Here is a 22,605-nt window from a genome sequence, read left to right as displayed (position 1 = left end):
ATGAGTGGCCTCAAAAATTCTCACCGTATTGCAACACTTTTTACAAGTACAAATAGAGCGAGTTCAGCAAGATTTATGGTGTTAACCTACTTGTAATATTTGTGCAGGTCGCATGTGAGTTATTTGACATGCAGGAGCCGGCAGAGTGCACAGGAAGTCAAACAAAGATGGATGTGATGAGAGACTAAAAGTTGCAGATGTTATGTTTGCTCTCCACATGACATCATCACCATCACCTCTGGCCTCCTTCAGTCATTCAAAGTCATTCATTTAAAGCACATTTTTCCTCTGAGGAGTTAGTTTGTTGGAGGGCCGCATGAAAAGTAGGACAAATCTGTTTATTATTGCACACAGTGGGTCAAAAGTATACACACACGTACAGCACATAAAATTAATTTCTTTTTCATTTAAGGAAGGAAGTAACAATGGAAGGTGGGGGAACATATGAAAGGAAGAAAGAGAGCGAGGATCTAAGGAGAGAAGGCAGGGAGGGAGGGAGGAAGAAAGGAAGGAAATAAGGAAGGAAGGACATAAAGAAGGAGGGAAGGACGAAAGGAGGACATAAACAAGGAAGGAAGGTAGGAAATAAATAAGTAAATAAGGAAGGAAGGAAATAAGGATGTAAATAAGGGAGGAAGGACAGAGGAAGGAAGGTAGGAAGGATGTAAAGAAGTAAATAAGGACGTAAATTAGGAAGGAAGGTAGTTAGGAAGGAAGTAAATAAGGAAGGAAGGAAGGACATAAAGAAGGAGGGAAGGACGAAAGGAGGACATAAACAAGGAAGGAAGGTAGGAAATAAATAAGTAAATAAGGAAGGAAGGAATGGAAGGAAGGAAATAAGGATGTAAATAAGGGAGGAAGGACAGAGGAAGGAAGGTAGGACGTAAATAGGGAAGTAAACAAGGAAGGATGTAAAGAAGTAAATAAGGACGTAAATTAGGAAGGAAGGTAGTAAATAAGGAAGGAAGGAAGGATGTAAAGAAGGAAGAAAGGAAAAGAGGGTGTAAACAAGGAAGGAAGGAAGGAAATAAAGAAGTAAATAAGGAATGAATGAAGGATGGATGTATAGAAGGAAGGAAGGAATGAAGGAAAGGAGGATGTAAAAAAGGAAGGAAGGTAGGAAATAAAGAAGTAAATAAGGAAGAAAGGCATGGAAGGAAGGAAATATGGATGTAAATAAGGAAGGAAGGTAGGAAGGAAGAAAATAATGAAGGAAGGAAGTAAAAGGATGTAAATAAGGAAGGAAGTAAATAAAGAAGGAAGAAATGAAGTCAACACTGACACAAACCCACACCAGACTCAAAACCCTAAAAATGCACTTTGAAACCCTTGTTTAAAACCCTAACTACAAATCCTCACCTCACCTCAGTAGGATTTAAAGAGCATATCAGGCACGAGTGAATACTGACTTTACATTAGGCCCGAGCGAGTGGTAGCTGAAAGTCGAGCACTGAGGTTAAGGGCTAAACGAGGGATATCCTGACACTAAAGCCTTCAGAAAAGCCGAAGATATCCACAGGGTCAAAGTTCATCTTCACACCTCTGAGGGCCTGATTGAGCTTCCTGACAAAAACGGAGAAAGGTTGCAAAAGTCACACCGTCCTCCCTCCAGCAAGTTGACGGGACTCCCTCACATGAAACCTGTAAAAAAGAAAAAAAAAAAGAAAAACAGACACACACACACAATGACTTCCTTTTAAAAAGCTAAGTTTGTTTTGAAAAAGCTGCTTTGTTTGTACAAAAATCCTCCAGGCCCCCGGGGGGGGTCAACACATACACACACCACCTTCCCAAAACATACACCCACACAGCGTGGATTGATGTGTGGTGGCTGTGTGTGTGTGTGTGTGTGTGTGTGTGTGTGTGTGTGTGTGTGTGTGTGTGTGTGTGTGTGTGTGTGTGTGTGGGTGGGGATGGGGGGGTTGAGGGGGTGTCTGTAAGGCGGCTGCTGTTGTGGCTTGAGTGGCAGGCGGTGGAGGAGGGGGACGCTTCCACAATGGTGGAACACTTTTGGAGGGAAATCAAACCTCCTGCGTTGGACCTCTGCTGAGGATGAGGAGTTTGAGGAATCCTTCATTGCATCCCCCACTCAGCACATTCCACATGTAAAAAAAAAAAGTATATTTGTATCTGATTCACAACTTGAATTTGTATAATTTCAAGTTTACTGCATTCAGTGACATTATTAAAATGAATGGAAATGCCATTAATCCGTTCCAGCCGCCCCAAATATATTTATATAAATATTTAAATATAGTTATTATAATATATAATTATATATGATAATATTATTAATATTATTATAATAAATATTTACATATTTAGTAAGAACAATTAAAGGGAATGTCAGTGCGCAGAAAAATTCAGACACAAACAAAGAAGACTTTCACAACTACTGTAAGTGACTCAGTAATGTTATCTACTATTTAGAAAAAAATAAACAAAAAAACAGGTCTTTGTAAATTAGGGACATTTAAAAGGGTAAGTTAGCCCAAACATTTCGTTTTTTAAGGCAGAAATCAATCAATTATCCATCTCAGTGGGCGGCCATTTTGTCACTTGCTGTCAACTGAAAATGACATCACAGTTGCTCAGGTGTAACGACCAATCACGGCGCACCTGTTTTTTGAGTTTGGTCGAGCGACGTTCACTAGCTGAGCCATGATTGGTCGTTTACCATTAGCAACTGTGATGTCATTTTCAGTCGACAGCAGAGTGCGGTATAATGTAAAATGGCCACCGCCTGAGATGGGAAAAAACGATATCAAACAGAATGCTGTGTTTAGACTAGTGGGGCTGCATAGCATATATTGTCAAGAAAATTTTGGGGTTGACTTCCCATTTAAGTCACCCCAAACGTTTATAATACTACCGGAATGTGTTTTCATGAAAGACGTGAAAGCTAGCTAGCAGCTAGCTAGGACTCATCAAGCTAGCAATGGCCAACTAACAAATTACTAAAACCAGAAAACCATACCGCGGAGGTAACGTAATCACTCAAATAACAAATTCAGATGAACATTAATATTTGAAGTTCTATTGTTGATCAAATATTGTTGTATTCAGTTAAATTAATTAATAATGGTGGAAATGAGGGAATACAATAAATACATTGAAAGCGTCATCTGGCCTGACCGCCAATATTTGTTTACATATTGTTACTAATCGCAGCCTTTAAATGACTTTTTTTTAAATATTCAAATGAGCTTTGTGTTTTGCTGGCTCATCATATTATCAAGTCAAAGGCGTTTTTTTTTTTCTGGTGGAGCTCATTCAATCATCAGGCCCACTTCAGTCACATTCTCTTAACTTTTTCACAATCAATGAGGAATCTCCAGGGCAGTAAACGCAACCAGCAGGGGCACCAATAAGTGACTCCCCCCCACTCCCTCGGACCACCGCACTGTGCCCCCTCCCCTCCCCCTTAACTCCACGAATGTCCCCTTGGGTCATGCTCTCAGGGTGACCAACCCCCCCCTAGTCAAAGACATACATAATGAGCTTGGGGCTAATTGTGTGTGTGAGCAAACCAAAACATGACGTGCTTAGTTCTAACTCAGTTTGATTAGCATATTGTGTGGTATGCTTTGCATAATGAGCCTTTTTCTTTGCATATATAATAAGGCAGACAGACAATAGATGGACAGACAGACAGGGTAAGGTGAACGCAATTTTCCAATTGGTGTCCATTTGAAGTCAACCAAAAGCCAATTTCCACTTCAATCTATCTTGTGCAAAGTCATCAAATTGTCATCGTCTGACTCAACAATCGCTCTATTTTTGTTGCGCCGCAAACTTGCTGAATGCGGCCCCGTCTTCATCTTGGAAGTGCGTTGTCGGCAGATTCCAAATTGGACGGTAATCAGATCAGCGAGAGGGGTTTGACTAATGACCAATGACAAGCACTGAACCCTGGAGGAGAGGAGGCGGAGGAGTTGCGCCGGTTCGGGGATTTGAGGGGGCTTTGGGGGACCGGCGGGGGCTGGCGGGTCAAAGGTGGACCTTTCAGAGCCGCTCAATCGAAGCACCATTAAAAAGTTTCCCTTCTGTGATTCCTCCTTGTAGCGTGGAGGTTCCAATTGATGCACCCGACTAGTGCGGTGGTCAGCTAGACTCCACGCTGGATTGTCCAGGCGTGGAAAAGAAAAAAAAAGAAGAGAAAAAAAATCGAGATATTTATTTGATGATATGAATTTATGAACTATTTTCAAAACTAAGCAGTTATGACTCTGACGGCATTTCCCTCCAAATCCGAGCTGTGTTGTGTCATGTGTAAAGTATGTCGTCGGCGGGACGTCCTGTCTACGAGCTTTGTTTTTCTACGCCTGCCGTCCAAATTTCCATCACAAACATCTCACCCCGAGTGACCTTTTGCTTTCTGTCAGTGAAGAGGCCCTGATTAGCCAGCATACGTGTGCAGATAGGCCTAAAATCCTCCACCTTGAAATATGCATGAATGTGTGTGTGTGTGTGTGTGTGTGTGTGTAGTAGAAGCAAAAGCAAGTGCATGTGCTTATGCGTGTGTGCATGCATGAATGTGTCATACAAATTTGGGACAATCCTCCAAGTTCTAATTATGCAGCTCCTTGCATACACTTTTTCGAAAGAGGTTGCCCTATATATATATTTTTTTTTTTAAATATATTTTTTAAAAAAATATATATATATATATTAGGGGTGTCAGGCAATAAAAAGATTCCATCGTAATTAATCGCATGACTTCAATAGTTAACTCACAATTAATGTCAAACTTTACATCTCTTTTAAATGTACAATAAAATATTTTAGTTTTCATACTCTTAATAAAAAAGTGGTTAGTATTAAACTATTAGAAATATGGCTGCATCTTTTAGTCATTGATACAGTAATTTTATATTAATTCATAAAATTGAGTTGAAATTAAAAAGATGTAGTGTAAAAAAAAAAAACGAGTGTGATATTGATTTGTGTTGAGGTCATTTTTCTGCCACTAGGTGGCATAATTGCATATGTAAGACACTGGTGACAGCCCAGTGCATTTTTCCTTTCATATTAAGAGCCGTCTAATCTTTAACATGAAGTAACTTGTGAAATTCCGCATATTTTTTAAATGGTAAAATACAACTTGACCCCAGTCTCCACAAATATATGGATTATTATTACATTTTTTACTGCTAAATTTTGACGCGACTGGAATTCTCCCAGTAACCATTAATCATGCGTCATTTAATTTTATTTTTTTTTAATTAGTGCCGTTAAAGGACATTTAAATTAACTCAAAATTAGCACACTAATTTTGACACCCCTAATATATATATATATATATATATATATATATGTGTGTGTGTGTGTGTGAACAGTTCAAAACCACAGTTTTCATCCACCCAAGCACCCCATCCACTGTTATTGGTCCACACCTGTTGTATGCTTTCAAATCCACCTGCTTGCATGAGAACGTTGCCGCCTAACACCAACGCACCCTGAGGGACGAGTGAACTGATACCCCTGAAGAAAGAGGTGTGTCACCCGACTTTGACGTGCGCCCTCCAGGGCTCCCCAGTTTCCCTTAACAAAAGGGCTCCTCACTGGCAGCACATGAAAAAAAAAAAGAGGAAAAAAAAAGACAGGTTACAATGATGAGCCTGGGGTGATTTTTTTTTGTTTTGTTTTGAGGTGCAGGTGGTAATAGAGCAAAGACTATACGGCGGCGGGGGGCGGGGAGGTTCAGGGCACCAAAGCAGACTGAATGGCGGTGATGAAAGTTAGTACGAGATAAAAAGGAGGCTTCATATTCACGTTTGGTGTGCAATTACGCTCACAGTCAGTGTCCATTCAAACATGCGAATTATCATCTGGAGGACCATTAGGTCAGCCCGTAATCCTTTTATTTCCACTCTATTTAAACAGAAAATCATTATTAAGCTTGAATGTGTTTATACTATGTTGTTACATTGTTATTACAGTGTTATTACTTTCAACTTTCATAATGTTAATGGTGATATGGGTAAGTGTTTGGATGGATGCTTATGCAGTGGCATTAAAATAATTTCACAGGGCTCCATCTTTTGCTTACAAACTTCCCAGCATCGGAGTCGTATAATTTTTTACGAAAGACGAAATTCAATCCGCAGGGGCGACGGCGAGCGTCACGCCGACCGCCGTCCGCATTCGCCACAGGGAAAAGCCGAGATTGAGCAGCTGTTGAGCTCTTTATCAATTTTTTTGCCGCGTGAAATGCGACCTGACCGTGTTTAATGTTAGAGTGTGTGTGTGTGGGGGGGGGGGGGGGGGCAAGGATGGGGATGCAGTCAAGGGGTAGTATGAGGGGCTGTAACGCAATGTATGTAATTCCGTGTCCCTGTTGGCCCCTCAGCGCATTGGCATGTGTCCATTGTCTGCTGTTGAAGGGGGGGGGGGGGGGGGTCTTAAAGTTGAGTTTCAAGTCGGTTTGTGTGTGCGCAGGAAGGCTAATTACATTGTGCACAGCCCGGGATGACCTTCGCTGACCACACTCAATTGCGAGGAGGAGGAGGAGGAGGAGGAGGAGGAGGTGATGAAGAATAGTCATGCAACAAAAGGAGGAAAATGTGAGCTTGCATTCTTTTGGGCTTTTGCAGTTTAAGTGTGAGATTTGGATCCGCTTATATCAGCAAAACTTAAGGTGAAAAAAAAATGCTTTTGCTTACTGTTACTTTGCCTTAGAAGCGTTTTTTTTTTTTTTAAATAGAAGTCGCTTCATAACGGTGTGTTATTGATTGGCAGGTATTAGATATTAGTGTGCTTTAATCAGATGAATGAAATGTCATTTACAATGGAAGGGATTTTAACACTGATAAGTTAAGACAGTAAAGATAACGTAATCACTCAAATAACAAATTAAGATGAACATTAATATTGAAGTTATATTGTTGATAAAAATATGGCTGTATTCAGTTAAATTAATTAATAATGGTGGAAATTATACATACATTGAAAGCGTCATTTGGCCTGACCGCCAAAAATTTGGAGTCTTTGTGGTGTCCTTCATTGTATTCTAATAACGCCCATTCAAATGTGGATGTGCTGGGCAACGCCAACATCTGTCTTCCTTGTGGACATATGCAAAACACCATTGTCCATTTTTTGGAGGGACCGCGCGTCTTAAGTTAAGTTTCCCTCCAAATCGATCCGGCCAATTAGAAGCAGTGGCGGGGGAAGGGCGCGGCGCAAAAGAAAGCTAAAGACTTTACAGACAGCGGCGAACCTCTGTCTGACCCCCCGCCACACCCAGCTGGGCTCCGACAACAGCCTCCACTGAGTTGTCCCCCCCCGGCAAGCCTGACGACAACAATGCACTCAGCTGGATTGAAAAACTTAGGATGGGGAGGCTCCTCCCCTAATAGGAGCCGTAAACCCAAAGTGAAAGGAGAAGGAACGACGACGCAAGATGGTTTCCCTCCAAAATGAAACAAAGAAAGGACAACAACAGCGTAACTACATGAGAGTCAATCATGACCAGTCATCAGGGGATCAGAAGGGACATTGACCTGTCACGACGACTACTGAAACATTTAATTCAGGATTTGATATGAGAACATTTTAATGTAATGTGTGAGAGCATTTCAGTATAACATATGAGAGCATTTTAGTACATTTCAGTATGTTGTGTGAGGATTTCAGTTGTGTGGATGTTGCTATGAGTGTGACAGCATTTCAGCAGTGAGCATGTGAGTGAAAAGAAATTCAGTGGTGTGTGTGAGAACATTCAAGTAGCATATGAGAGAAAAACTAGTAGCCTGTTTGAGAGTTTTTCAATTGTGTGCATGAGAGACAGCGTTGTTTGAGTACCTTTCAGTACAGTGTGCATGTGAGAGTGTTTCAGTAGTGTATGTGTGAGAGCTTTGTAGAAGTTTGTGAGGGTGCTTCAGTCATGTCTGAGCATTATTCATTTGTGAGAATGACATCATTTCAGTAGTAGTGTATTTGAGAATGTTTGAGTAGTGTTTATGAGAGTGTTCATGTAGACCGTGTAAGTGAGAAAAGTAGAGTGTGCTAGGATTTCAGTATGTGAGAGCATTTCAGTTGTGTACATGAGAATGTCATTAAACGGTGTGCAGGTGTGTTTCAATACTATACATGCAAAAGCTTTCCAGTTGTATGTATGAAAGTGTTTCACCAATTTGTGTGAGAGCCACTCAGCAGTGCGTGTTAGAGCTTTTCAGAAAAATGTATAACATCAGTTGTGACATTTCAGTAGTAACGTGAGTGTCTTTTAATCAGTAGTGTTAGTGAAAGCGTTTTAGTTGAAATGAAAGCAAAATAAGGGTGTGCTAAGATGTCAGTAGTGTGTGAGAGCATTTAAATACACTGTAAGCAAAAAAAGTAGTGAGTGTTCTAGGGTTTCAGAAGTGTGTGTGATAGTGTTTCAGTAGTACATGCGAAAGTGTTACTATAGAGTATGACAGCATTTTTGAAAAATGTGAGAGCATCTCAGAATTGTGAATGAGAGCGTTTTACTTGAATGTAGGATAGTGTTTCTATCGTGAGTAAAATAACTTTTTAGTCGTGAGTTTGAGCACTTCAGCAGAAAGTATGACAGCATTTTTGTACTGTAATATGAGAGCATTTTAGTAGCATGAGAGCATTTTAGTATGTCTGAGAACATTCTAGTAATGCGTCTGTGAACGAATCAGTATTTTGCCAAGAGTAGCATTTGCAAAATTGAGTATGAGAGCATTTGAGTAGTTTGTATGGAAGTGTTTCAGAAGTATGTGTGAGAGGAAATCCTGAATGCTGCCCGTGTCAGCCCCCTGATAACAAGCTCACCCAGCGCTAATAGGCACCACGTGCTCATTTCAACCTGGCAGCAATTAACTTCTTTGAAGCCTCACCAGAAACTTCCTGTGCAGTCCTTTTTTTTTTTTTGTCTCTCAGTTATTCCCAATCTGACTAACAAATAAAAAAAGAATACGCGACGTTGTGTGAAGAACCACTTAAAAGACTTGGCACTGTTTACTTTTTAGCTAAACTGCTCCCGCGTGTGCTTTGGACGCAGAGGAATGTCGGGATGAAACGAAAAAATTTGTATGGTTAAGCCATAAATAATTCATACCCAAAACGGAATTTTATTAATTGCATATAATACGCATAAAATAATAATAATAATAAAAAAGACCTTTTGTGTGAAGAAATTCCTTGATTCAGAGTCCCTTTTGGACACCTGCAGTCCGCCTCGTCCCTTCATTCCGCAAACGGACTGTCCCGGGGGGCGCACAGCTGTGACCTCTGAACCCAGACAATATAATTAGGGTTATATATAGAGCTGACGGATGCATAAAGTGGGGGAAAAAAGTCAAAGGGTGGAGCAGCGCAGGCCGTTTTAAAGAGACTGAAAATATGAAAGGAGGATGAATAGGAATGAATAAATAAAGCAAGATTGACTTTTCATAGACAAAAAAGTGCCGTTGAACGCCGCAAGAGTTGGAAGATAAAATGACGACACGTTGCGGCGGGATCCCAACGGAGAAGATAAAAAGGCACACAAGGACGCCATGCGAGTGTTGTGACAGTGCAGCTAAGTGATCTATTACATGTTTGGAAAAGCATTAGGGAGCATTCTCATGGCGTCTCTGCGCGTTTCCAGCTGCGTTTACCATCCAGCCTTTCTGTTTATCTGCTGTCTTGTAGTCACTTTCCCGCTGGGCTTTACGCTAAAACACACCCACGCGCGCACACCAGCTGAGACGAGACGCAAAAAAAAAAAAAAAAGAGACACGAAATTTACTGTCAAACAAACAAACGCGTATCAGGATCCTGAGAAAAGCACGATGAGAAAGTAGGTGTCATTTTTCACATGTGACTCTCACGGGGGGTGGGGGGGGGGGAAGTAAATATCAGCAAAAAACAGAGATGGGAGTAAATAATAAGCGAGTCTTAAAAAAATTTAAGTTTCAAGGAGTTCCCAAGCAAAAAAAAAATCAATAAAACACTAAGCTAGCTTAATGCTAATGCTAATGCTAATTAGTAGCTATTTCAACACATAAGGTGCAGCAACATATTTTCACATTTAATATAACTACAAAAAAAAAAACATTTAAATTTTTTTTTTGATTTGATTTAATATACTACACCAAGAAACAACAAAGCAAAAAAAAAAAAAAAACAATGACATGAAAAATGTTCATTGGCTTTCCCACGACCAAAGCAAACAAAACAACAACAAAAAAAAGACGCGAAACAAGCAGTCAAGGTTTGCCGCCAATGCGCAGGAATGCCGATTATCGGCGCGCCGCGACAAGATCTCATTACCAGCAGATAGATAGATGACTCAGTGCTGGAAAACAAACAAGCAGCCACGCCAGATCAGATGGATTAGCGCTGAGGTGCCATGGGAAGCTAGCGAACAGTCATGGGAAAGCGGGAACCGGTTTGCGGTGAACACCGTCAACATGACGCAAGTTCGTACAAGAGTCCGTTTAAGTGGTCATATTGAAGCGCCTCTCAATACTAGCACCGGATTTTCCGATCATGATCCATTCATGTTTTTTAGAGTACCGTAGGTTGAAGGAAAAGGTCAGTTGGTCATTGAGGTTAAGTTTTTTTTTTTTTTTTTTTTACATGAATGATGTAAAATCGAATTTTAATAATGAAATAATATATAAAGATATTTTGATATTCATAATCAATTATATTACATCAAATTCATAAATTACACGTATTTAATAAAAAATTAAAAAAAAATCTCATTTCATTTGAAAGTTTTCATCACTTATGAGTCACTCAATTAGAATTAATCAAATAATTATTACAAAAAGTAAATTCATATCTAAATCTATGTAATTGTGTGTAATGTCGTTAATTCACTAATAAATAGAAAAAACATATTAATTATAATTAATTTGATTATATCTAACTGACCAATTGTTTAATTAACTACAAAATGTGTATGTAAAATGTATGAAATAGATAAAAAAAAAAAAGATTCATTCATATGTAAAAAAAAATCAATAATTGATTTATGTTCAAGGAACCAATTATTTATTCAAAATTGTACATTATACATAATTAGAAGTAATTTTATATTTAATTATATATAAATTTGCTAACTCACAAATTAAATCAAGTCAAATTAACCAATTATTTATTAAAATAAATACAAAAAATTATTAAAAAGGTTCAAATGTGCTTGTAAAATACATAAAAAAAAACAAAAAAAATCAATCTCATGCTATTTTTTAAGTTACTAGATCTAATTAATGAAATAAAGAATGAAACTAAAGTGAAAATTTGTGTTAAAAATACTTAATTTTCATATAAATATAACAAATATAAATAATAAAACAATTCACTTATTTGATATTTTATTTGTGTAAAAAAATACATTATTTAAATAAAAAACATAGGATTATTATTATTATTACTTTTTTAATTATTTAAAATAAATTAAGTAATCACTTATTTGTAGAGTAAATAAAAACAAGCTAAACATTCATTTTTAAAGTGACCAATTTCTGGATAACAACTACATTATGCAACAAATATTACAAGACTTTTGATCATGTAAACGCTTTGTGGGATCTGATTAAAGAACAGCAACAGCAAAACTTCCCACAATGACTCTTTGGGAATGTTCCAGCAAGAAGAAGCGCTAAGGGAAAGTTACACACATGTCAAGGTCCTATAAACACTGTTGACACCAAACTGTCACGACATCCTCACCATGTTTGCGCACACACACACACACACACTGGAATCCAGAACATTGAGCAAATACACAAAAGTTTCACACTTGAACGCCAACTCTCGTATGCGTATAGCGACGCTGTTTGAAGACGTTGTCATTGAACGATGCACAAGTAAACCACGGCGGGAATCCGTTACAATGATGCAGTGTGTGCGCGTCACGGAGCACAGTGAAAAGCAGCATTGTTCTGGACACCCAAGTCAGGATTCGAACCTTGAACCTCACAAGTGTGGGGCAGGCGTGTAAAGCACTCTAACGCCGTGCTGGCATTCCACTTACCAATCGAGATCTGTACAGATTGTCATGACAATCGGTCAATTTAGTAAAAGACTTAAGATAGTGACATGTTTGTTTAGCATTAGCGTTGAAATGGGAAGAAGTTAATGTCAGATAAAAATGTCACAGCTCTCACTACATCAATCCCTTCTTTAACGTTTTGATTAAAAAGAGGATTTAAAATAACCATCTTGGACATAACTAGCTTTTAGCCTAAATAATAAACACAGATAGAAGCCATTGAGCTTACTAGGCAAAGCTAGGTTAGCTGCTCAGCTAATTAGCTGTTTTAGCACCTTTTCATATATTTTATTTTGTAATTGTTGACAGGGCTAAGCTAGCTATATTAAAATAAATGTTTGGTTCTTCTACACGTGACTCATTTTGAACACTAAAAACACATTTAATCAAACTTAATGGCTCAGTTTAGATTATTGCCCGTTTTACCTAAAGGGAAAATGCTTGTATTGCTGCTAGGGTAATCAAATGCTAGAATTTCACACATTGTATAATTTGGTCGTTTCTGTCATGTCTTTCTTTCATGATAGAAACACTGTAAACACAGGTTACTAATTGTACCTTTGTTGTATTTTCAAAATGTTGACTTTGACATAAAAATATGGCTTCCTTTTGCCCTTACTGGACAGCGCTAGTTAAGCGCTGCTAGGCTAATCTAGTGTATGAAGTTCATTCATATATTGTTTTGCACTCTACACACATTTTTTTTTTCTAAGTTCAAACTTCAAACACTTATATTATTATAATATTAATCTTAAATTGTTGCCTTGAATAGTGTAAATCATAACAGACTAAAGCTAGGCTAGCCGCTTAGCTAAATGCCAAGATAATCAGTTGCTAGATTTCCAGTTTTCATGGTTATTATCTTCTTCAACCTGAATTTTCTTCTTAAATTAAATAACAAACATAATTTCTGTTAATAAAATGTGTTGATCACATGAAATGGTTGTGAGCTACTTAGTTCTGAAGGATGCCTGTAATTTAGTTAAACTGATCAATTCGGCCAAGCTAATAATCCACGCGTTTGCTTGACATCCCATTGTCGTCCATCACCGAGTTCTGACATTAATGGATTCATTTTTTCCAGCCGTACGTCTGTGCTCTGCCTTTGAAATAGCCCGCAGGACCACAAAGCTCCGTCCTACTGAAGACAATAAAGCAGCTGGATTTCTGCACATGTGCTTTTGTCCCGGCCCAGCGGCCTTGTCATAACTCCATCCACGAGGCCTTGACTTTCATCACGCAAGTCAGCAACTCGGACGGAGGTGTTTGCACAAAAGAATATTTCATTTGCTTCTAAATACCTCGGCATGGAGGCCAAGCGTAGCAGGGGTGTGGGGGGCGAAGGTCACCAAACCAGAGGAGGGCCAATCATCGACGTCGTTGCACTAATCTGAAAATAAGATTAGCATTATTGAACTGGGAGCAGGGCCTTTTGTTTGCTTATTGGATTTTTTTTTTTTTTTAACTCGGGCCGTAAAATAACAAACAGCTTCATCATAGGCGGCACATGCACCTAAACACTGAAAAAGTTTGGAAAATCCTGACTTAAAAATAATTTATCATTAGGCATACACCCACAATATAGTTAATTATAAATAGCAAACAATATATAAGTGGCATCTTCAAGGACGTTTTAATTATGTTAATTGGGAATTTGAAAAAAAAAACTAACATTTACATATGTAGAGTTGGGGGAGGAGCTGAAAGACTAGACAAACTGCTCACATTGTCTCACTTACTTTGCAGTATATGCACTGTGGGGGCCAACACAATGGAGAATTGTAACATACTTGTGCACTGTCACTCTTTCTTCAGGTCACACCGCATAACCCCACCCACCCACCCCAAGTCCGGAGTCCCCCACAGACCCCACCAACTCCTCCAAACTCCACCCTCCCACTTGCGAGAGTGGTTTAAAGTTTCCTGCCTCGGCCTCTGATTGGTCGCTCAAGTTTCTTTAGGGGGAATAAACTTTGGAGCTTGTGGAGCAGACAGACAGGCGGCCGGTCAGGAGGCACATTCTCTTATCTGGAGAGGATGCAACACTATGGCTGTGAAGTCAGATAACATGAAATTGTTTTTTTAAAGGAGCTCATATTTGGATTTAAAAAAATATATATTTGTGTTTTGATCTTGCATCAGTTGTATTTGAAGATGCGTCTTTTGGGGATTTACGCCATTTGGATTTTATTCCATGCAGCACTGTGCAACTATTCCGAGGATCAGTGCAGCTGGAGAGGGAGGCAAGTATTCCACATAAGCTTTTATTATTTACATCGGAGCCACAGGTGGTCGGTTTATAAGTGCCCAAGTTGCAGGACAGTGCTTGTCTGCCCCGCAACACGTTGAGACGTGTTGGCCATCAGGGGCCATCGAAATGTTTTTCAAGTCCTCGGTGCGGTGGAGGGGCTTGACTACAAGAGGCCTGCGGGGTCCAGACGCACGGGAGACCGGGGGGGGGATTAATTGCGAACACGCACTCTGCATGCACTGCACGACTAGGAATAATATTCCCACTGACTGTTCTTGTATGTCGAGAGCAAGGTTGTGCTTCACAGAGTTGCCAATAGGCGGTGCTTTCCCTCAGTAGTTCTTAGTTAGGATTCCTTCTAAAGTTGAATTGTACGTAGCAAGGAACACATGTTCAGTTATTTCCCCAGACGATCATAGAAAAATGATTAAAAAAAACTAATAATTAAATGATATCATTAAATCTGGTTGACAGGTCATGTATTTTAATGGGCAGCGTGGTGCCCTAGTGGTTAGCATTTTCGCCTCGCAATTTTGTGGTTCTGGGTTTGAATCTCAGCTCCGACCTTGTTGTGTGGATACATATCATATGCGTGAAAAGCATCTCTCAAAGAATTTCCAGTTACATATAAAAAGCAGCACAGTGCAACAGTGGTTGGCTTTTCCGTCTCAACAGTTTTGTGGTTCTGGGTTTGAATCGCAGCTCCAACTTTTTTGTATGATATGTCTTTAAAAGCATTAGCTCTCTCTAACATGTCAAAGTTGAAATTTTTAATTTCCGGGTACATAGGCAGCACGGTGTCCTAGTGGTTAGCAATTCTGCCTTGCAGTCTTGTGGTTCTGGGTTTGAATCTCAGCTCCGGCCTCCCTGTTTGATGTCTTTAACTCTCGCAAACATGCCAAAGTTGACATTTTAAAATTCCAGATGCATGTATCTTAAAGGGCAGCACTTTACCCTAATGGTTAGCATTTCTGCCTTACAGTTTTGTAGTTCTGGGTTTGAATCTCAGTTCCAATCTTCTTGTAAGGAGTTTGCATGTTCTCCTGTGCTTCTTCCCAAATCAGGGGACAGAAAACAGATTGATGCATTTTAATCTTTCCCTGTGTCAAATAATTCTCGTTTCTTCCTTCCAGTGGTTTATCCCAGCAGCAAGGCAGCGTGGAGCAAATCTCCCTCCACTGCTCCGAGGGCAACCTGGACTGGCTGTACCCCAAAGGAGCCCTTCGCCTCACCCTGTCCCCCCGCCTACCCTCCGTGGTGGTGGGTCCCAGGGGCGGGGGCGGCAGCTCGGGCCTCATCACGGCCTGCGTCAAGCCCTCGGAGCACTTCCACGGCGCCCAGCTCTACCTGGAGAGGGACGGCGTGCTGGAGCTGCTGGTGGGGGACCGGCCTGAGTCGTCCCCCCCGCCGAGGGTGCGCTGCTTCAGCCGCCTGCCGGGGGAGAAGGTGGCTCTGTTCATGCAGGCGACGCCTCACCAAGACATCAGTCGGCGCATCGCGTCCTTCCGATATGAGCTGAGGGGCGACTGGACTGCGCGCCTGTCACTTGACTCCAACCAGATCAGTACTGTTGGTGAGTTTGACTCTTTTGGGGAAGGCTGGAACGAATTAATGTCATTTCCATTCATTTCAATGGGAAAAGATGATTTGAGATGCAATGTATTTGTGGTTACATGCCAGGTGTCAGTCACTGCTTTCGCTCACGTTCCTTCATTCTGATTGTGAACAGTGATGACAGAATGTACCACCAAAACCACTTAGCCCCTAATTGGTGGGCTGATTGGATTTTCCAGGAGGAAGTGGGCAAACTTTCCTTAGACTAGAGGCATGTTGGTTTGGAGCAGGAGAAGCGAGTAGAGAGGAGGGGAATTTGGATGGAGGGGGGGGGGGGGGGTACAAAAGCTCAGTATGTGGGTCTTTCTCTAGAGTCCACAGCGCTTTGAATGCTGAAACATTCTGGGATTACTGCCGTCTCCTAGGCAACAGAGGCCTCTCCCCAGCTGAGATGCTCCGTTCTTTTGTTGAGCTGCCTCGCTGTGGGTAGACTTGTCTGTAGCCGGAGACCGACACCCGCCCCCTTCCCCCCTCGGCCGCTCACATTAAGTTTGCTTTGGGACTGGAGAAGGAAGGAATCTCATTTATCAAGAAGGGTTTCACTGTGGAGAATGTGCAGGGTGGGATAGGGGGCCTCCAGTCAACCACAAGGAACTATTAAAATCTAAGCTCACTGGTTTGCTGTTCAAATAAAACTGCCTGAGCGTATTCAAAAGTTTTTAAAGTGTTTAAAAATAAAATGACGAGATTTGATTTCAAGCATCAAGTTGATTGGAACACTTTAAACTAATGTGCGTTGTAATTGACTTAGTCAAACTCAAAAATCTTACTTCATCTGACTTAAGTCTAACTCAAAAAATCTTAGCAAATCTGGCTTAAGTTAGTTATTGTGACTTAATTATGTCAGACTAACAAATATTTCTGGGTTTAAGGTCAACTAAAAATATTATAGTCTTAAGTAAACTTAATCTTACCATGACTTAATTTCGAGTTAAACAAATAAAATCTTAGTTTGTCTGATTTAAGTCAAACACCAAAATCTTAGCTAGTTTGACTTAAATTAGTGTGACTTAAGTCAGTCTAATAAAGAATTCTGAGTTCAGGTTGAATTAAAAAATAATCATTTAAGTAAACTAAAAAATTTAATAAAATGATTGCTGAGTTTAAGTTGAACTAAAAAAATCTGAGTGTGAGTTCAAGTAAAACAAAAAAAAAAGTCTTAGTTCGTCAAACCAAAATTTTAGGTAGTCTGATTTAGATTAGTGTGATTTAAATCAGATTAAGAAAATATTTCTGAGTCTAAGGTAAACAAAAACAAAATCTTTGCCTTAAGTAAACTAAAACATCTGAGTGATTTAATTTTGAGTTCAAGTTAAACTAAAAAAATTAAATAAAATATGAGTTCAACTGACTATATTAGCAAGTCTGACTTAACTTTGTGTGACTTAATTCAGACTTACTAAGATTTTTTTTTTAGTTAGTCTTAAATAAACTCATAAGTCTAAGACTGGCTTAATTTGAAGTTAAACTAAAAAAATCTCACTTAATTTGACTTAAAATAGTCTGACTTAGGTCATTAAGGCGTTGTCGAAGACTATTTTGTATGCTACTCTCATTTTTATGAAATCAAATTGTAAGTTGCAGTTTTTTTCAGCCATTATAGTAAGAGTGGTCCGATTTTTTTTTTTTTATGAGCGTGACTGCAGTACTCAAACGTATCTTTGAAGTTAAGCCCCGCTGCCCCTCTTTTGGGCCCGGAGGCTTTGTAGAGGTGTGACTGCAGACACCCGGGAAGGTTTTAGGATGTGGGGGGGATTTCAGCCTGTAAATGGTGTGCAGTGCAGAGAACCGTGCACCTTTAAAGCCTCAACTGTAAAAGTAGCAGCTGTCTGTTAGCGGATGGTTCCTTCCCTTCCTTTGTTGCACACATTCCTTAGCATGTGTGCTTTTCTTCTTGTTTTTTTTATTAGCATGCACTGTACGTGTTTTCACAGAAGATTTTTATGCAAGATGGCTAACTGATTCTCCCTGTGTTTCCTCCTCAGAAGCGTGCCGACCGTGCAACGACACTGAGATCCTCATGGCCGTGTGTACAAGTGACTTTGGTAAGTTGCACAGCCTCACGTTGGTAAAAGATCACGCAAAAAGCAGGAAAAAAAAAACTAGTTCTGAAATAGCACACCCAAGTCCCTGACAGTAGTAGTCTTACAGTAAAACCTCTTTCTCTGTGCCGCGGGGAATGATCCAATTTCACTTAATTGGCCCAAAAGCTAGAAATTCTTCGCTACAAATAATTGATGTTTGTTGCTCTAGCAATGCAAGTGACGTATATTGACAGGGAGAAAAATACATGCACTTCCACTGTAGCTGTGTGGTTATCTTAAGAGAAAGGAAGGAAGGAAGGAAGGAAAGAAGGAAAGAAAGGAAGGAAGGAAAGAAAGGATGGGACGAACGAGAGGAATGCGAAGAAAGAAGGGATCTAGGAAGGAATTTGAGAAATGAAGGTAGTGAAGGAAGGAAGGAAGGAAGGAAGGAAAGAAGGAAAGAAAGGAAGGAAGGAAAGAAAGGATGGGACGAACGAGAGGAATGCGAAGAAAGAAGGGATCTAGGAAGGAATTTGAGAAATGAAGGTAGTGAAGGAAGGAAGGAAGGAAGGAAGGAAAGAAAGGAAGGAAGGAAAGAAAGGATGGGACGAACGAGAGGAATGCGAAGAAAGAAGGGATCTAGGAAGGAATTTGAGAAATGAAGGTAGTGAAGGAAGGAAGGAAGGAAGGAAGGAAAGAAGGAAAGAAAGGAAGGAAGGAAAGAAAGGATGGGACGAACGAGAGGAATGCGAAGAAAGAAGGGATCTAGGAAGGAATTTGAGAAATGAAGGAAGTGAAGGAAGGAAGGAAGGAAGGAAGGAAAGAAGGAAAGAAAGGAAGGAAGGAAAGAAAGGATGGGATGAATGAGAGGAATGTGAAAAAAGAAGGGATCTAGGAAGGAATTTGAGAAATGAAGGTAGTGAAGGAAGGAAGGAAGAAAGGAAGGAAGGAAGAAAGGAAGGAAGGAAGGAAGGAAGGAAGGAAGGAAGGAAGGAAGGAAGGAAGGAAAGAAAGGATGGGACGAACGAGAGGAATGCGAAGAAAGAAGGGATCTAGGAAGGAATTTGAGAAATGAAGGTAGTGAAGGAAGGAAGGAAGGAAGGAAGGAAAGAAAGGAAGGAAGGAAAGAAAGGATGGGATGAATGAGAGGAATGCAGAGAAAGAAGGGATCTAGGAAGGAATTTGAGAAATGAAGGTAGTGAAGGAAGGAAGGAAGGAAGGAAGGAAAGAAAGGAAGGAAGGAAAGAAAGGATGGGATGAATGAGAGGAATGCAGAGAAAGAAGGGATCTAGGAAGGAATTTGAGAAATGAAGGTAGTGAAGGAAGGAAGGAAGAAAGAAAGGAAGGAAGGAAAGAAGGAAAGAAAGGATGGGACGAACGAGAGGAATGCGAAGAAAGAAGGGATCTAGGAAGGAATTTGAGAAATGAAGGTAGTGAAGGAAGAAAGGAAGGAAGGAAGAAAGGAAGGAAGGAAGGAAGGAAAGAAGGAAAGAAAGGAAGGAAGGAAAGAAAGGATGGGATGAACGGGAGGAATGCGAAGAAAGAAGAAAGGGATCTAGGAAGGGATTTGAGAAAGGAAGGAAGTGAAGGAAGGAAGGAAGGAGAAAAAGATGAGTAGGAATGGAGGAAGGAAGGTAACTAAGGCAATAAGTAAATGAGGAAGGAGAAGAAGAAAAGACAAAAGGGATGGAAGAAAGGAGGAAAGGTTCAAACAAAGTGAGGAAGGAAACTAAGATGCATGAAAGGAAGGAAAGATGGGAGAGAATGCAAGGGGCAAAAGGAAGAAGAGCAAAAGGAAGGAAAACTAGGTAGCAAGGAAGAATAGTGAAAAAGGTTGCATAAATGAATGAAGGAAGGAAGGTATGAGAGGAGAAAGGAAGGAAATATGGAGGAAGGAAGAAAGGAAAGATAGAAGTATAAAAGAAAGAAAGAGAAAGTTTAGAGGATGTATGAAAATAATGAAATAAAGGAAAGGAGGATGGAAGGAAGGAAGAAGGTAAGGAAGCAAAGACTGTAGGAGTGATGGAAGGAAAAAAGGAAGAAATCAATAAAAGAAGAGTCTCACCGCTACTTTACGGGATCCTCGTGTTGCAATCTCCGAAGACGAACTGCAGAGAAGTTGAGCAGACAAAAGAAGATGACATTAGAGACCAAAATAACACTTCTTGCATATGTTGAAATGCTCAAACCTGTTTCCGTTGGTCTCACGGCGACATCTTCAACTGAATTTTCCCGCTTCTCCACAGTGGTCCGAGGCAATATCCGGTCGGTGGAGGACGACGGCAACCTCCGCGCCGCCGTCATCAAGGTGTCCGCCACGCGGGTTTTCCGCCAAAAGTACGCCCTCTTCACCGGCGGCGGCCGCGTGGCCACTCGGGGGGACATCCGAACCCTCCTGCAGTGCGGCGTCAAACCGGGGCCCGGCAGCTTCCTCTTCACCGGCCGGGTCCACTTTGGCGAGGCCTGGCTGGGCTGCGCTCCTCGCTACAAGGACTTCCTGCAGGCTTACACCAGCGCCAAAGCGGCTCAGCAGATTCCTTGCGAACTTCCTGTGGACTGAGCCCGAAAGTTTGCCGCGGCTTGTTTGTGACGCAGAACCGAGGCGGAATGGAACGCCGGGTCGGCCCGCTTCAAGTGGCCATACGGAGCCGAGAGAAATGGACGCCGTTTCAGTGCAATAACAGCTCGCGCGGGTTGTGACGTCAGCTTCCTGGTTGCCATGGAGACTAAAAGCATTTTTGTTTTGGGGTTAATTCAGATCAATCAGATGCATTTGGTACCGGCCCACTTACATTTCAGAAACAAAATATATCCAATAACATGATAAAAATATCAAAAGCATTATTGTGAGGTAGTTAGCTGATTGGTTAAAATCTAGTTAGTTAAACAGTTATTGCTAATATACTTGAAGTTACATGGGCTAACGCTAACGATTTCCGAAGGCAGATTAGATCGACATGGCAACACAGAGGCTGCAATCTGATTGGCCAAAAAAGAAATCTAACACCCGAGAGAGAGAAATGGTTCAAAATGAAGAGCATAGACAATTTCATGGAACAAATATTACAATTTTGGCCCCCATCGGGAGTCACTGAAACTCAGGGAATGTACGGAAATGAACTCAGCGGGGATATGAACGACTTTTAGTATCTTACATGAGTGGACGACTGCTGGTATTAAGGAGATTATAAGTAAGAGGAAATTGCACTGTGAGTGAACGAAAGGGAACAAATCGCAATGCTGCAAACACGAAAAACCAAAAAAAATATATAAAAAGCAAGTATATGTAGCAGAGAGGTGCAGCTAATATATGTGCATACAGATTGTAAACATGACTTTTTTTGTAAATGACATGTAAATAATCTTATATAAAGGAACTGGTGACGAAATGTTTTCTAATCGAGAGCGCGAGCAAGAAATGAGAAATGTTGACAAATGCTGTTTTCTTATGTGCACTATATCAATAATGTGATCATACCAAATGACTTTCAAGTGCCGAAGTCTTAAGAACTGCCATTTGCTATGTGTATATGTGAATATAAAAAAAAAAAAATGTAAATATGTGCATAAGAAATTCTAAATATGTCAGTATTGTTGTTTTTTTATGTGCTGTCATTCAAATATACTTTAAGAAATCCCTCTACAGACGTGTGCTTGTTTTATTGCGATTCTCAAACGTGAATTGAAAAAGCTCGTTAAAAGTGTTTCAGGTTGAGTTGGAGCTCAAGGGTAAACCTTTCTCACGCATAAGTCACTTTGAGCGGCCATGAATGCGAGCCCGAAAGGCTAACGACAAGAAGGCCGGCAAGATTTAGGGAGTGTGTGAGCGCTCGCGTGTGTGTGTGTCTATGCCTTGTGACTTGTGTGTGGAAAACAGAGGTTGGAATTCTGTTGTCCTCGCGCTGCCATTTTCAGGAGTCAGGAAGCAATAAATTGCCATAAAGGCAGCACGGTGGCAGGCACGTCTGGGCCGAGGTGCCACAGAGTCGCTCACGCTATCCTGATCGTGTGTGTGTGTGTGAGAGCAACTTTTTTTTAAGTGCGAGATGAAACAGTATAAGGGGTCATCGGGGTCATAATACACATGTGCATGCAACACTGCTGCTTCGCTCAGTTCCAAAGCACCCCAAAGTAGACAAACCCCCCCCCCCCCTTTGGTGTTGTGTGGTCGAGGTGTCGACAATGCAAAGCGCGAAGACCTCAGGAAAGAGATTTGGAGAGACATTTGAGGGCGTGTGGACTTCTGCTCAGTGTGGCCCCAAGGGAAGTTTGAGTGAAAATGCTCCTAAAGCTTCAGAGATGAACACGGACGGACGCGCGCAAACACGCACGCAACCCACAGGGGTGCAAAGTGCTCAGAGACACACTCTTATTAACCAGTGGAACCCCTACCCTGCATGCCATGCATATCCTCGGATTGCCTCCTGAGTTTAATAAATCTTGAGTCTACAGATTGCGCAAAAAGTTGGTATCCATTTTTTCCCACTTTGCTTATTTATGGATGCTGGAGGAAGGGAGAAAGGAAGAAAGGAAAGTTTGAAGGAAAGAAGGAAGGAAGAAAGTTAGGAAGGATTGTAGTAAAGAGGAAGGAAGGATAGTAGGAAGGAAGGAAGGAAGGAAGGGAGAGAGAAAAAGCCGAAGGAAGGATAATAGGAAACAAGGACAGTATGAAATGAAGGAAGGAAGGAAGTTATCAAGGATGGAAGAAAAGGGAAGGA

The 22,605-nt window shown here is 40.7% G+C and overlaps 1 protein-coding gene and 1 long non-coding RNA gene across 2 annotated transcripts; one reads left to right on the top strand and one right to left on the bottom strand.

Annotated features, from left to right (window-relative positions):
- Positions 1–411: 411 nt before the first annotated feature.
- LOC144038800 (uncharacterized) lies at positions 412–20,224 on the bottom strand. The gene is made up of 5 exons (XR_013289285.1): positions 20,077–20,224; positions 19,953–19,995; positions 13,300–13,388; positions 5,397–5,564; positions 412–1,641 (listed from the first exon to the last, which is right to left on the bottom strand). It is a non-coding gene; the product is annotated as an uncharacterized LOC144038800 (long non-coding RNA).
- metrn (meteorin, glial cell differentiation regulator) lies at positions 13,989–21,530 on the top strand. The gene is made up of 4 exons (XM_077551541.1): positions 13,989–14,241; positions 15,383–15,822; positions 17,849–17,908; positions 20,134–21,530. The coding sequence occupies exons 1-4, from the start codon at positions 14,153–14,155 to the stop codon at positions 20,445–20,447; spliced, it is 903 nt and encodes a 300-aa protein (XP_077407667.1). The 5' UTR covers positions 13,989–14,152; the 3' UTR covers positions 20,448–21,530.
- Positions 21,531–22,605: the final 1,075 nt, after the last annotated feature.

Source organism: Vanacampus margaritifer, chromosome 18 (assembly GCF_051991255.1).
Source record: "Vanacampus margaritifer isolate UIUO_Vmar chromosome 18, RoL_Vmar_1.0, whole genome shotgun sequence".
NCBI classification, from domain to species: domain Eukaryota; kingdom Metazoa; phylum Chordata; class Actinopteri; order Syngnathiformes; family Syngnathidae; genus Vanacampus; species Vanacampus margaritifer.
Note: the sequence above shows the minus strand (reverse complement) of the source record. Positions and strands in the feature narration are given on the sequence as shown.

Excerpts from the sequence above, each read along its gene's own strand:
- metrn (XM_077551541.1), top strand. The coding sequence starts at position 14,153 with ATGCGTCTTTTGGGGATTTACGCCATTTGGATTTTATTCCATGCAGCA. Across the intron at positions 15,823-17,848 it reads CAACCAGATCAGTACTGTTG|AAGCGTGCCGACCGTGCAAC; the intron begins GTGAGTTTGACT and ends TTTCCTCCTCAG. Across the intron at positions 17,909-20,133 it reads CGTGTGTACAAGTGACTTTG|TGGTCCGAGGCAATATCCGG; the intron begins GTAAGTTGCACA and ends GCTTCTCCACAG.